Source organism: Marmota marmota, unplaced genomic scaffold (genome assembly GCF_001458135.2).
Source record: "Marmota marmota marmota unplaced genomic scaffold, marMar, whole genome shotgun sequence".
Classification (NCBI taxonomy): domain Eukaryota; kingdom Metazoa; phylum Chordata; class Mammalia; order Rodentia; family Sciuridae; genus Marmota; species Marmota marmota.
In genome coordinates, this window is record NW_025999863.1 from 6,027,801 (window position 1) to 6,042,431 (window position 14,631).

The 14,631-nt window shown below is 41.5% G+C and overlaps 1 protein-coding gene and 1 pseudogene across 1 annotated transcript; one reads left to right on the top strand and one right to left on the bottom strand.

Moving 5' to 3' along the window:
• Nucleotides 1–435: 435 nt before the first annotated feature.
• LOC107157492 (putative gustatory receptor clone PTE03) lies at nucleotides 436–3,184 on the top strand. Its single transcript, XM_015503867.1, has 2 exons — nucleotides 436–461; nucleotides 2,239–3,184. The coding sequence occupies exons 1-2, from the start codon at nucleotides 436–438 to the stop codon at nucleotides 3,182–3,184; spliced, it is 972 nt and encodes a 323-aa protein (XP_015359353.1).
• Nucleotides 3,185–7,237: 4,053 nt separating this feature from the next.
• LOC107157494 lies at nucleotides 7,238–8,208 on the bottom strand (annotated as a pseudogene).
• Nucleotides 8,209–14,631: the final 6,423 nt, after the last annotated feature.

Below are 14,631 nucleotides of genomic sequence, written 5' to 3' on the forward strand. Positions count from 1 at the left end.
GGCAACTCCATTCTTCCAGGTGCTGAGCAGTTTCTTCACTGAGCATCAGCCCTCATTCCTCTCTTTCTTGAACGCCCTAAGCACCATCATTGGGAAACCCCGTTGTCCACACTGTTGAAATGTACCTGGCATTCAGCGAAAGGCCTCATCTCCACAACTGCTGCTCTCTCTCCATCCCTCGGGTGCGCACCCTCAGGGTTTGTGCAGGAGGCCAAAAGAGTTGGCTAATGAGGAGCTTTGGATATTGAAGCCCCAAGGGCCACGGAGATGACAGTCTGCCTGTGACCACCGACTCCACGCTGGCCCAGGTGAATATGTAGCTCCCCTGGCCCTGGGCTCAGCCACATCCTTTCCGCACAGGAGGCAGGTGCTGCACTGTGTCCGTGTCCTTGAGAACAGAGCTTCCATCTTTCTCCTTCGCTGCATTGAAGAGCCATGTCAGTGCTCAGTGTTGGCACCAGGTAATCTGAAGCCTCCTGGTTTATGTGTCCCTGTGGGGACAGGTCTTTGTCTGTCAGTCCATCTGGGGCAGTGGTGAGGTAAAGACCTGAGGAGGAGGAGCAGAACTAGGTCACCTGCAGGGTGTCGGCCTGACTGTGCCTCCTCTGCACAGGTTTGCCGCCTCTTGTGCCCCAGCACCCAGCGGCTTTCCTCCCACTAACACCTCACTCTGCCCTGAGTCCAGCGCTGCCTTCCACACCTACAGCACTCTGCCCCTGCCGTGGTTGTGATTTGTTCGAGAATTCTCTAACCTTTTCTTTCATTTACTTTACAAAGGGCAAAGGTCTGTGGCCAGCTTCTAGCAACTTTTTCCTTCCTGGCTCATAATTCCCTTATCAGACCAGGTCTTGACCAGCACTGCCTCCTGTTCTTGAAAATACTGTGGAAGAGCAGGTGGAGAACAAGGGCCATCCCAAGGGTGATTCAGCTTTATCTTGGCATTAACCTATGAAATGTTAAAAAACAGAGAAGCACAGCGTAACCTGAGAACTAAGCATGCATGTATGATTCAACAGTGTGGATGTCCCGCCACCCATGATCTTTTCATAAAATAACAAAATAGCAGGCTTCAGTGTGACAAAGAATCTGTGTTCCACTCCATTCTCTTTCCTTTTTCAGAGACAAAAACTGTTTTTAATTAAATTGTCCTTAACGTGTTATTTTAAATTCACTTTTTCTTTGCACTTTTTAATGTGTGTATCTTTATATGGATGTGTGTGTATATGAATATAATGTTCAATAATTAAAATGACCATCAGTCAGAGAAAGGAAAATTAAATTGTGATTTAATAAGGCATTGGTAAGGTAGATAAGGTCTTGAACAAGAGAAAATTGTACCAACACTGAGAAGTGATTAAACATGTTATTTTTTTCCAAATAAGAAAAGATCATGTGATTTACATGAAGTTTCTGTGATTCTAAAATGTTTTTGTTAGTGCGTTGTAGTTAAACATAAGAGTGAGATTCATTTTGACATAGTGTTACACGCATGGATTATGATTTGCTCCATTTCAAGACCCAGTACTTCCTCTGTTCTGCAAGAACAGAGAATAATGTATATCAATTTCACTATTCTGATTCTCTTGGGGAAGAGAAATGTACATCCTTCTATTATTAAGGATATGGAAAATGAATACATGTTACTTATTTTTCAACAATAATAATACAAATAAGGCAATATCTATTAATTAAATGTGTATGGTGCACACCCAGTTCCTCATTCATAATAATCTGGATTTTGAATATGTGAGATGTTTTCATAATTAAAGAACAGAGTCTCTGAGTTGGAATCTTTTTTTAAATCCATTACAATTTATTTTATTCTTTTTAATTATACCTGACAGTAGAATGTATTTTGACATCATATGTACATTGAGTTGAAATCTTGATTGAAGGAGTTATTATGGATCTAGGTATAATGTTGTTTGTTTATTCATTTACTGTTCATTTAAGGATTGGAGAATTTTCAAGGAAAAAGCTACTTTTTAGTTGCATGTTTACTCCTATTAGTTGGGTAGAATAGGGATGGAGGTGGTATTTAAGAAATAAACTTTGAACAGGCAGATAGTTGGGAGAGTGGAAGTGAGAAAGACAGGAGACTGAGAGGGAAGGGAGCAGATCACAGGAGGTGAGAAGACTATCACCTTTACTTCACCTCATAACACAGACTCTGTACTTTCCTAATACAGAGGCTCATGCATCCATTATCTGTCCCATCACCTGTATCTTCCCTGTCAGTCTCTCCAACAGCACGGAATCAGAAAAGCATGCGGGCACAGTAGAATTCCTCCTCCTGGGTCTCTCAGAGGACACAGACCTGCAGCCCACCATCTTTGGACTGTTCCTGTTCATGTACCTGGTCACATTGGTTGGCAACCTGCTCATCATCCTGGTCATCATCTGTGACTCCCACCTCCACACCCCCATGTACTTCTTCCTCTCCAACCTGTCCTTCAGTGACATGTGTTTCATCTCCACCACGGTCCCAAAGATGCTGGTGAACATCCAGAGACACAACAAGATCATCAGTTACACAGGCTGCCTCGCCCAGGTCTGCTTTGTCCTGGTTTTTGCTGGAATAGAAAACTGTCTTCTTGCAGCAATGGCTTATGACCGTTACGTGGCCGTCTGCCATCCCCTCAGGTACACAGTCATCATGAACCCCCGCCTGTGTGTCCTGCTGATTCTCTTGTCCTTGACCATCAGCATTACGTATGCCCTGCTCCAAAGTTTGATGCTACTGAGGCTGTCTTTCTGCAGAAACCTGGAGATCCCCCACTTCTTCTGTGAACTTGGTCAGGTCATCAAGCTGGCCTGTTCTGACAACCTCATCAATAACATCCTGGTATATGTGATGACTAGCCTGCTGGGTGGTCTTCCTCTCTTTGGGATTCTTTTCTCTTATGTTAAAATTGTGTCCTCTGTTCTGAAAATGCCGTCATCTGGGAGAAAGTCTAAAGCCTTTTTCACGTGTGGGTCTCATCTCTCAGTGGTCTCCTTGTTCTATGGGACAGGTCTTGGTGTGTACGTTAGCTCTGCAGTCACAGACTTACCCAAAAAGAGTGCAATAGCCTCCGTGATGTATTGTGTGGTCCCTCCAATGCTGAACCCCTTTATCTACAGCCTGAGGAACAGGGACATGAAGGAGGCCTTAAAGAAACTCATTCAAATGTCTTCCTTATGATTGATTAGTTCTGTGCTTTGTGCTTTCACTTCAAAAGTGAGTCCGTGTCCAAGAGCACTGGATGAGCCACAGAGATGTCTTCTACCACTAGCCCCTTCTCTGCTCTGTGTATTTCTGCTAGTATTTAGAAATTGATTTGGGTCTTCAATAGTTTGGAATTTTGAAAACTCATGTGACCTTTTAGAGTTTAATTTCATGGTCAGCTTCCATAGAGGCAGAATATAAGCAAAGGGTTCTTGCTATAGCGATTTTGGGGTATTTTTTAGGAGGATGTGAGTGACAGCAGAGAATTAGGACAAAGGATGGAGCTAAGTAAGCATCTCAGTACAGGAGGAGGACTAGCCTCTACTCAACCCATGTACACGGCCATTTATGGCTTCCCCAAATGATTGCAATCTTAGTTCCTGTTTTATAACTCATGATATTCTAAACTTTGTCTCCAAGGTTGATAATTACTCTGCCAGTTTCTGTTAAGCTGATAAGAGGTAACTCTACAGAGAATACAGGAGCTATGCAGTGTCCGTCAACAGTGACAGCAGGTCAGTTCCGTGTCCTCAACATGCTACTTACAGAGCAAAACCACACCCACTAACCTTGGCTTCCTCTTTCACCAATTTGGCCTAAATTCCAAGTAGCAGAATTTGACCTAATGATGGAATGTTTGAATTTCGTGAATGAGGACAGCTCTATTAGCTCACACCATGAAGCTGATCATCCCAAGTTAATGAAATTTCACAAGCTGAACCTCCACACACAGTGCAACCCCTTCATTCACTCCTCCTCCTGTTAGTTTCACCCTAACCCTGCACCTCTGGTCATTGAAAGCCTGGCTCAGTTCCAGGGGTCATATCCCAACATTTTCCAGAAAACAGAATGCAGACTCTGTTTTCCTTAGGTTATGATGCAACAGAGAGCCAACCATCTCATGGAGTTATTCAGAAAACATCCTTTCCCATATCCACAATCCAGAATCAGGACCTTTGCTCCTTTGTAAACTAATCACAGTTTGGTGAATAGGGTGGTATTCTGGGGTCCCTACAATGACAAACTCACCCATTTATCTACAGCCTGTGAAACAGGACATGGAGGAGGCCCAAACTCACCAAGGCATAAATCAACACATGAATAATAGTAATATTAATAATAATAATTACTAATAATAAATAGAAGATCAGTAGAGTAGAATGAGCAGATCAGGAGAAGGAAGAAAGGAAAGGGAAGCTACTAGGAAATGAACTGAATCACGTTATACTTGGTGCATGTCTGAATATGGCATAATGAATCTCACTACTGGGTATTATTTTAATGCACCAATAAAAATGGTGAAACACTCATCAGAACATCTTCTACCTTGTTGTTCTTGTGTCACTTGATTTGTACGTTGGCTTCTTATTGATTGCTTTCTTCTGTACTCATGAATGAATGTCAGCATCAGTCAACGGGGGCTGCTATTGCACAACACCGTAGCCCGGGAAGGTTCAATAGTGGACATTTATTTCTCTAAGGACTGGGTGTTGTTTTCCAAGATCCAGGTATCAGATGATACAGACCCTGGTGATGACTTCTTGTGGTTTGCACACTGCTACCTGTTTGTGGTGTCTTCTCTTAGCAAGTACAGGAATTTCTGCTCTCATCTTCTTGTTACAAGGACATGGATCTCAGGGTGAAGTTCCATGACTTCACAAAAACCTTATTAATCTAACAAGTCCCACCCCCTATGGCTATCAATGTGGGAATAAACCTAAATGATCAGAAAAGCTCTTACCTGTTGTAAAAGTCCATTTGTGATTAAGAATAAAAAAGGTTTCAGAGCTTTATATTACCACGGCAAACTTAGTTTCAGCTGACTGATGTTCTACAGTGACAAAGGGTTGTGATTTTGGAGCACGACAAAGTATAACAGTACTATTGCTCAGAAAAGACATTCCACAAAACATCGACCTCTAAATGAAGTTTATTTCTGAATTGAAATTACAGTGGACAGATGGATTATGTGGTCAAAGGTGCTAAGAAATAAAAATGAATTTGATTCCTTTCTTGGGTCAAAGGCAAAAATAAATTTCATGTGGTTTCAGCCTAAACTGAAAAAGGTGAAACTAAAAATTCCTTATTGGGAAAAGCAGAAGTTTCAAAATTGAGACCTTCTGACCACAGAGCATGAGGGGAAGTATTCACTAATTAAACCATGGGAACGTTGCACACTGTGGCCAGCTAGTGAATACCACGAGGTACAAGCACAACACCACGCTGTCCTAAGTAAGTAACTGCAATCTTCTATGTTTATGTATGTGATACATATATAGGATGACTCTTCCAATTATATAAAGAACAATTTCAAATTGCTTTTTAAGATAGATGAACAATTCAGTGGATATATCATAGATACATACTCCCCAAGAGAGAAAAATAAATGGACACTAATATGTGAATGCACTCTAAGCCTCTTAATGAGATAAACAAATTAATCAACTCCCATTTGCAACCTTTAGATTATCAGGGTAATTTAACTATTAGAGAATAATATGGAAAATCAGGAATATTTATTGAGAAGGTAAATTGATTCAACTACTTAGCAGATCCTTTGGAACCATGCAAAAATGAAAATCCACTCCACTACAACCCACAAATCCACCCCTCTATAAAACCACCTTTTTTCCCCATGTCAGACATGGAGAAGAATATTGAAAAGACTTTATTTACAAGAGAAGAAAATAGATAAAACATTCATCACCATCAAAAATATTCCTCAGTTTTAATGTCACCATAACGGGCATAATCTTATGGAATATTTGGAATAAGAGAGTAACTGCCACACCCAAGAGCACAATAGATTCTGAGGCGAAGTGATGAGAGTAACAGGGAGACATGGAATCCATCCACTAAGCTTGAATTGAGACACATGAAATGGAAGCACTTTTATGTAATAAATTGTACAGTTATATCTGCACTGGAGATGCAAAGGCATTAGAGGTCTATGGGAATGACAGTTGTGTAAGGGAAAAACAATCAAATACCAACCACATCAATTCCATCATGACCTGTGTGGTTACCACATGTTTTTTCCTGTGCTTTCTCCCTTCTGGAATCACTTGATTACTGAGAGCCCAGATCATCCACTAATGCTCCTCCTCCACAGATTCCCCTATTGCAAACAAGTGCCTTGCACCAATTTGTCATGTAAGTTAGTCACAGTGACTGAGACAGCAGCTGGACACTGAGGGCCACAACTCTATGCACCTCAGAGATGTGATCTGCTTCACCCATGGGAAGGTTTCCCACCAGTGGACCTACGGAAGGACACTCAGTTTCCTGTCTCTGAGATCATGTCCAGGTGTGACACCTGATGGCGGCACGTTCTGCAATAACCTGGGGACCAAGAGAACCAGTCCCAGGACGTGGCCCCTTCGTGGAGAGAATCACTCTGTTCCAGTGTGTTTCCTGTCTCTGAGTCATTGCAGGAAAACTCGAGTTATTGTTTGAGCTCTTTAACAATTAGGTTTTCTCTTCCTTATTAGGACTGAAGACATCTTCACTGATGAGCTTCATGACCTATCACCACTGACATCATCTAATTATGCAAATGTTATCAACAATGAAGCTGAGGGTGGTGGATGCTAGTTCCGAGGTTTGCCAGGACAGGGCTCAGTGTTTATTTCCCAGGTTGTGAAGGTTTACTACTTTGCCTCACATTACACTAGAGTGTACTTCTATTAGCCCTAAACACATAAGCAGGCAGAAGTTATATATAAAATATAACAATAACTTTGTATAAATTTTCCTTGCCATCTCTGAACCTCACATTGCCTACAGCTGAGGATGCAAAAAAAAAATGTTTAAATTGGAGCCTCTTCCACAGGTTCTGCATCTACAGAAGCCAAGCAAGGAAAGATTATTTGGAGAATCGAGTCAGAGAGCAGGACAAGAGCAAAATTAGGTTTAAGCCAATTTAAAATGGACCTAGTCATTATTTGATCATTATAGAAAACTATGGTTTCACAGAAGGTTCACAAAGAAAATTGTCAATTAGATTTGCTGTAGAAACCCAAATTCAATTCAAATAAAGCATAATAGAAAAGAAGATGTCCTACTAATGAGCTTCCTCAAGGCCTCTTTCATGTCTCTGTTCCTCAGGCTGTATATAAAAGGGTTCAGCATTTGAGGAACCACCGAATACATCACTGAAGCCACTGCAGTCTTTCTGGGGGAGTCAGTGACCTCAGAGCTAATGTACACCCCAAAAGCTGTCCCATAGAACAGGGAGACAACTGACAGGTGAGACCCACAGGTGGAAAAGGCTTTATACTTTCCCCCAGATGATGGCATTCTCAAGACAGAAGTTGCAATGTGAGTGTAAGAGAAAATGATCCCTGAGAGAGGAACACCACCAAATATGACAGCTGCAATATAGATAAGGATGTTGTCAATGAACGTATCCGAACAGGCCAGCTTAATCATCTGAGCGAGTTCACAGAAGAAGTGGGGGATCTCTAGGTCTGTGCAGAAGGACAGTCTCAGCACCATCAGAGTGTGCAGCAGGGCGTCCACAGTGCTGATGCACAAAGAGGACAGAATCATAAGGACACAGAGGCTCAGATTCATGATGACTGTGTACCTGAGTGGATGGCAGATGGCCACGTAACGGTCAAAAGCCATTGCCGCCAGGAGAAAGTTTTCCATTCCAACAAAAACCAGAGCAAAGTAGACCTGGGTGAGGCAGCCTGCGTAACTGATGGTCTTGCTCTGTCTCTGGATGTTCACCAGCATCTTGGGGACCGTGATGGTACTTAAAGAGATGTCAGTGAGGGACAGGTTGGAGAGGAAGAAGTACATGGGGGTGTGGAGGTGGGAATCAGAGCTGATGGCCAGGATGATGAGCAGGTTCCCCAGGATGGTGACCAGATACATGGACAGGAACAGGCTGAAGACAAGGGGCTGCAGTGCTGGGTCCTCTGTCAGGCCAAGGAGCAGGAATTCTGAAACCGTTGTTTGGTTTCTGGGCTCATGTTGTTGGTGAATCTCAAGGAAAAGATGGGATGAAAAGATCATAAAACATATGGACTGCATTAGGAATATTATTTGGGAAGATGATAGCAATGCAAATTCTCAGTCCCTCCATCAGACTCACTGCCAATAAACCCTGTGGATGAGGACTGGCAGTCTAAGTTTCAACAAGCCCTCTGGGTGACTTTGATGTGTGCTGAATTCTGAGAACCATTTATTTTTTTAAAAAAGCTTTATCATTAATACTGTGAACACAAATGAATGTTCAAACATTCTCCTCTGCCACTCTCTCCTCCCTTCCCCGGTCACTCACTTCTCTTTTTCTTACCTCATTTACTGAAACAATTGTTTTACTGAACACCTACCGTTGCACATACTGAATTAAGTGCTGAGAATAAAGCAATGCGTAAGGCGTGGCTTTTACCTTAGAATTAGTCTGTGCCTTCAAGCAAACAGTAAGACAGGAATGGTGGTGTGATCTCTCTCCTCTTTATCCAAAGTTCACCAACTTTGGATTCTCTCTGAGTCATGTGATGATCTTGTCAAACTGCTGACATGTTAGTCCTCACTGCCACTCCATCTTACCTACCCATGAAGACCCTTGAGTAACGGGAGGTCATCTTGGGATGTGGGATGTGAAATGGGTGCTTGGCTAAGACGAGGACTGAGCTCAGGTCGTCTGAGTGAGGGGTTGACTCTCCACTAAGCTCTGCTAGTGCTCTGGATAGCATAGAACTTGTATTCCTACGTAGTCACTCAGATCTCATAATCTACCTTTGTAATTTTAATATTTCTTCCAATGCAAAGCCTTTAGACATTACCTGCCCTCAGTGTTTGGCCACCTGTACCCATGAAATTAGTTGTGGCAGGTGGATGGCATCCATCCAGGTGGGCATGAGCAAAGGCTAGAGAAGCCCTCCAGAAGCTCAGAAGACTCGCCCATGGAATTGCAAGTTCTCTCCTTTGCAAATAGTTCTGTGAGAATTTGGGCAAATGTTCATGAGATTCTTGTTCTCATTTTAAGGTTCTTTGCCTTAAAGTAAAAAACATCAAAATGAGAGAAATTTGGAATCCATAGACTCCTAAGAAAAGAGTGAGACTACATACAGCTTGTTCTTTGGAAAACAGAGACCGGATAACACAGACATATTTATTAGATACTTTTAGGATATCAGGTTGCTCCTAGGATTGTGCTGGTAGGTAGACCTATTGTCTCTGTCTACATGAGGAGACAGACATGTCTGACTGATTTATCATTAGGTGACACATTGGTGTAAGTCACACACTCTGAATATGATCCAAGTTTCTGAACCTGCTTTTTGAATGGGAAAAAGCTTCAACTGCATGAGCAACCTGGATGTTCCATTTGTACAATGGGGACTGTGATGGCTGTGTTCATTAGCTTGATTGTATTCATAGGTTATTAACCATCATCTTGAACATCGTAAATATCTGCCATTCAGTCATGTTTCAGTGAAGCTTGAGGAAAAACAAAAACTGGGGAAGAGAAGTGAATAGAAAGAAAGCACACAGCTTAGTGTACAGCAGTGGGAACTTCACACCCCCACTTTTCGTGGGCCCTTTATTGTTTTTTTAATATTTATTTTTTAGTTATAGTTGGACTCAATACCTTTATTTTACCTATGTATTTTTATGTGGTGCTAAGGATCGAACCCAGGGTCTTGTAAATGTGAGGCGAGCGCTCAACCGCTGAGCCACAACCCTAGCCCCCTTTACTGTTTCTGGCCTGAACATTGGAACAGGGCACCTTTTTTTTTTAAAAAAAAAACAATTTTAGTTGTTAACGGATCTTTATTCAATTCATTTATTTATATGCAGTGCTGAGAATCAAACCTAGTACCTCACACTTACAAGGCAAGTGCTCTACCCCTGAGCCACAATACCAGCCCGAACACAGCACCTTTTACTGCTCAGAAGGAAGCAATGTGTCAGGGCATGTGAGGATAGAAGAGAGAAGGAAACCATGCCTTACGTGGTAAATGCAAACCCAGCATAGTGCTGCTGTGGAAGGTTGGTCATGGAGGAGCAAGAAACCAATATTCATTGGTATTGCACTTGGGATGAAATATATAACAAATTAAATAAACTAAACAATAAAGGATATGGGTATGTGAGCCACACCTAAATTCATTTTCCAGTGTATGAACAAAGGTCTGCATGTTACCTGGTTGGCTTCAAGAGGAACCATGTTCAACACCTCATCTGTGTATTGGTGGTGGGCGATGCACACCCAGGAAGTGCGGACAGACGGACTGGGTCCACAGGTCCTGGTCAGGAAGAGTCATGTCTCTAGCAGGAGGCTCCAGTGTTGCTTCTCCACTGGGCAGGGCTGTGGAGTGGGGTGGCCACAAGCCGACTCTATGCAGTCTCCACACCCCTGGGGCTCAATATGCAAGCTCCCTGTTAGACTAGCAATTTCACTACCACTCTGATCCCTGGGGTGCATATCCTTGAAGACCAAGGAAACAGAAGGGAGGCTTTCAGGCTGGCTTGTCCCCTGGCCCCAGAAGCCAGGAGCAGATCACCCAGTTCTCTCCACTGTTTCTTCTCTCCTCCATCATGGTGCTTTGATTGTGAGGCCCATGGCAGTTTTCTAGAAAACCCCAAATATATACTTACCAGCAAAGAAAATGTAGCTATTGCATATCATGTAGCCCATTTTTCTTTTAGATGTGAAAATATAGTTTATGAATATGGGTATTACAACCCTGATCAAAAATACAACTAAGAGGTTATAATAAAAAAAATACTCAGAGGCATCTTTTTAATGTCATTGATGATTCCTGATCATTAATTTTCATTTTCTATATATTGACCAGAAGATTCTAACCTGTGATTAATAATGATAAAAAATGATTTTTTAATCATTATTCATTGTAGCAAGTATAGACAAGGATACTATTTCCTATAGGCATTTTACAAAATCCTTTTCTAATTGAATTACAAAGTATACTTTTATTCACATTAAAGGACTGTAAGATAAAATTACGGTCTTCAACTTAAAATGAGATGTTAATTCAGCTACAGAATCTCTAAAAGTCAACAATAAGCAGATGTGTCCAGATGCTCAGTAGATTTGAATATATAATGCACCATCACTTAATAGGTGGGGACCGAGCACCACAGTAGTGTACATTTTTAAACCATTTACACTTAAGCACCTCAATATTTTATATGTTTATCAATTTATTTTGCTGCAGGTTTCTTGCTTCTCAATGAGTCTATAAAACCTTGTCCTGTGGTGTCTTTTTTCACTCTCCTAATTACTTTCCCTTAAAAATATAAAAAATAGATGAGATTTTCAAAGACATCAGTGACATTATTAAGAAAGGTGAATTTTTCCACGTATCTTACAGAGAACAGTAATAGGTAAAAATATACTGAAATTTCCAGGTCACAACAAAAATTTTTTTTTTCGTCTTGTGGTGAGCAGCCAAAGCCAAAGGGTCCTATAGATTATGTCCTTTAGTGAGAAAATTCTTCCTCCTTCCAGGCATTGAGGACACAGTGTCCTAGAGGACCTGAGTGGCCCGGGCATGGGCAGAGCTGCTTTGTGGGAGAAACACGGCTCCACTCCAAAGAGGAGCACTGCCAGACCTAGGACCGCAGACTTGGATCACATGACAGTTTCAGGACAACCTTCAAGGAGGGCCCTAACCCAGCCCAGTGGGGCTCGGTGGGTGGGGTCGTGACCTTCTCCACCAGCAGGAAGCAGAGTCAGCAAACCCAACTGAGGAGCAGAGACCTGACTGGAGACCGGCTGCGGCCCTGTGAGAGGAGAAGCCAGGACAGAGCCTCTTTGGACAAATTCAAGACAAATCTTGAAATCTAGGAGGAAAAATATACCCTCTACCCACACAAGTGCCCCTGTAGCTGGTGCAGCTGGTGAGGACACCATTGAGGAAGAAGGGGAATGGACAGCTGCACACCTCAACACCTTTGAGTTGAGGAGGAGTTTTAAATATTTAAACACAAGTTACATGGCAGGGGCTCACTCGTTGACAGTGAAGTCCTTGCACCGTAAGGTGGGAGCCAGGATTGACTCAGGAATTGAGACATTGGAGAATGTTGTCTTCTTTCCCAACCTGATGCTGGTTGATCCCTCATCCTGAGAAACCCTGGTTCCGGTATTTTTCCTCCCCCTCTTTTCGTTCATGTCTGTCCTGAGGAACTCTCACGCATAGGTACACCTTTTATTTGTACGTGATTCTTATCTTTTTTCCTTAGGTTGCTTTAGAGTCACAACAACCTTTACACAATATCAGGAAGACTGACACACCCTTCAACTCAAAACTAAAATGTAGCTATAGAAGACAGTTACAGTATATAGTTTTAGTTATACATAGTATATATAGATATTGTTACAACTAGTTTTTGCACAGTTATACATGAGTTACATGTATACATGTGAGTTATACAAATAGTTATAGGTAACTATAACCTAATGCTATAATTTGTATTTATAATAAATAATAAAAGTAGAAAAGGTGACACAATAAAATGCAACCATAGTGGGTTATTCTAAGTACGGCTAAGTATGGCTAAAAGTATGATTTTGGATATTAAAAGAAGAGTTTCTAACATATTCCCTCTAACCAAATTGACTAAAAAGCATACATTTCACCCCTTTTTTTGGAATTTTTGAATTTCTCTATCAAGTATTCATTCTAAGTAATAATTTATACATTTACACATATGTACACAAACACATTGGCACACACACACACACACATACACAGAAGGTCCTACACCCAAATTTTGGGTCTCGGTTATTAATTTTGTTGCACAAAATTGCAAAGTATCAGAAAAGCCATTAACCTGGGGTACAAGGCACACTTGTGATTGTAACTAAAAAGATGATTTATTTGTTACCTTGTTAAAATCGGTTTTATCTGGCACAGTGGTGCTTGGTGGCACACGCCTGTAATCCCAGTGGCTTGGGAGGATGAGGCAGGAGGATCACAAGTCCAAAGCCAGCCTCAGCAATTTAATGAGGCCCAAAGCAAAATATTTAGAGACAGGTCTCTAAATAAAAAGTATAAAAAGGGCTGGGGATGTGGCTCAGTGGTTGAACATCTCTGGATTCAATCTCCAATACCAAAATAAATAAAAAATAAAATAAGATAGTTTTACCTGTCTGAGGTGCGGCAGCAATGAAAGCCTGTGATATTAGGGAAGAGAAAGATATAATCCTATTGTTCAGGAAATAGTGTCCAGAAAAACATTAACTGATAAGTGAACAGATAGAGCATATAATGGGAGTATATGGAAATTAAAAGAAAAATTTGATGCGGTCTCACAGCAAAAGCAACAATAAATTTTAGGTGGTTTTAGCCTCAATTGCAAAGGGCAAGACTAAAAATCCCTTACTGAGGCTATTGTTGCTTTCAGTGCTAAAAATGAAAAATTAAACTGAAAAATTAAACTCTAATTACACTGAGCACTGGGGGCACCTACTAAACACTATGAAGCACAATTCTAAAGAATAAATTTGCAGAATGTATTTAAAGACAAAGGACTGTTATTCCAATTACTTACATGAATATTGTGAATTAACGATAGATATGCAGCATGATGGACATATCGCTCACGTGTATTACTTCAGAGAGGAATCCAATGGCCCATAATACATGGAAAGGCTCATAACCTCCTAACATTAAACTGTAGGTGAACAGTTACACCCTTTGAATTGTCAAAGCAAATGGAAGTGTTTGGGGGATGGTGCAGAACCCCAGAATACCTAAGGGGAGGGTAAGTTGGTTCAATTCTTTGAAACTACCCAAACGTGAAAACTGTTCTGCTACAGCCAGCACTTCCACACCAAGTATGTGTCCCAGGGAGTGGGGTTCAATCTGAGGGCACTGGCCACGTGTGCCTGTACAATACCACTGAGCTACGTCCCCAGCCCTAAAACTATTTTTTATTCACTTTGAGAGTCATGGTAGAGAATATTCAAGAAGTTTATCCAAATAGCAGAAAAATGGACACCAAACCTTGTTCCACATCAGAAAAGCTACGTATGTTTAATGTCACCATATATAATGTGTAAAAAATACAGAGCACCCAAATCAAGAAATAACTCTGAAACTAATGAAAGGGTCATTTCTGAAGCACGAAGATGAGACTTGCATGAAAAAATTGGAATTCATTATGTGACATGTTGTGCAGGGTTGTCATGAGGGTGATGAATATGGATTGGATTGCTGTAAAAATGACAGTTTTTCCAGGCAAAAGTGACCCAATACTGGCAATCAGATACTGACTTCATCAAATCAGTTTTCCACGGTCACAGAGCCTCCTCCTGGGTTCTGTCTTCTCCACTCCTGTCTTAGGAAGAGACATGGGATTACATTTAGATCCCTCCCAGATGGTCCACTAAGTGCTCCTGCTCTGCCAACCCCCTTGTTCCCAACAAGCAACACTCG

Coding starts and splice junctions, on each gene's coding strand:
- LOC107157492 (XM_015503867.1), top strand. CDS start 436: ATGTCAGTGCTCAGTGTTGGCACCAG. Junction 462..2,238: donor GTGCTCAGTGTTGGCACCAG/GTAATCTGAAGC, acceptor CTTCCCTGTCAG/TCTCTCCAACAGCACGGAAT.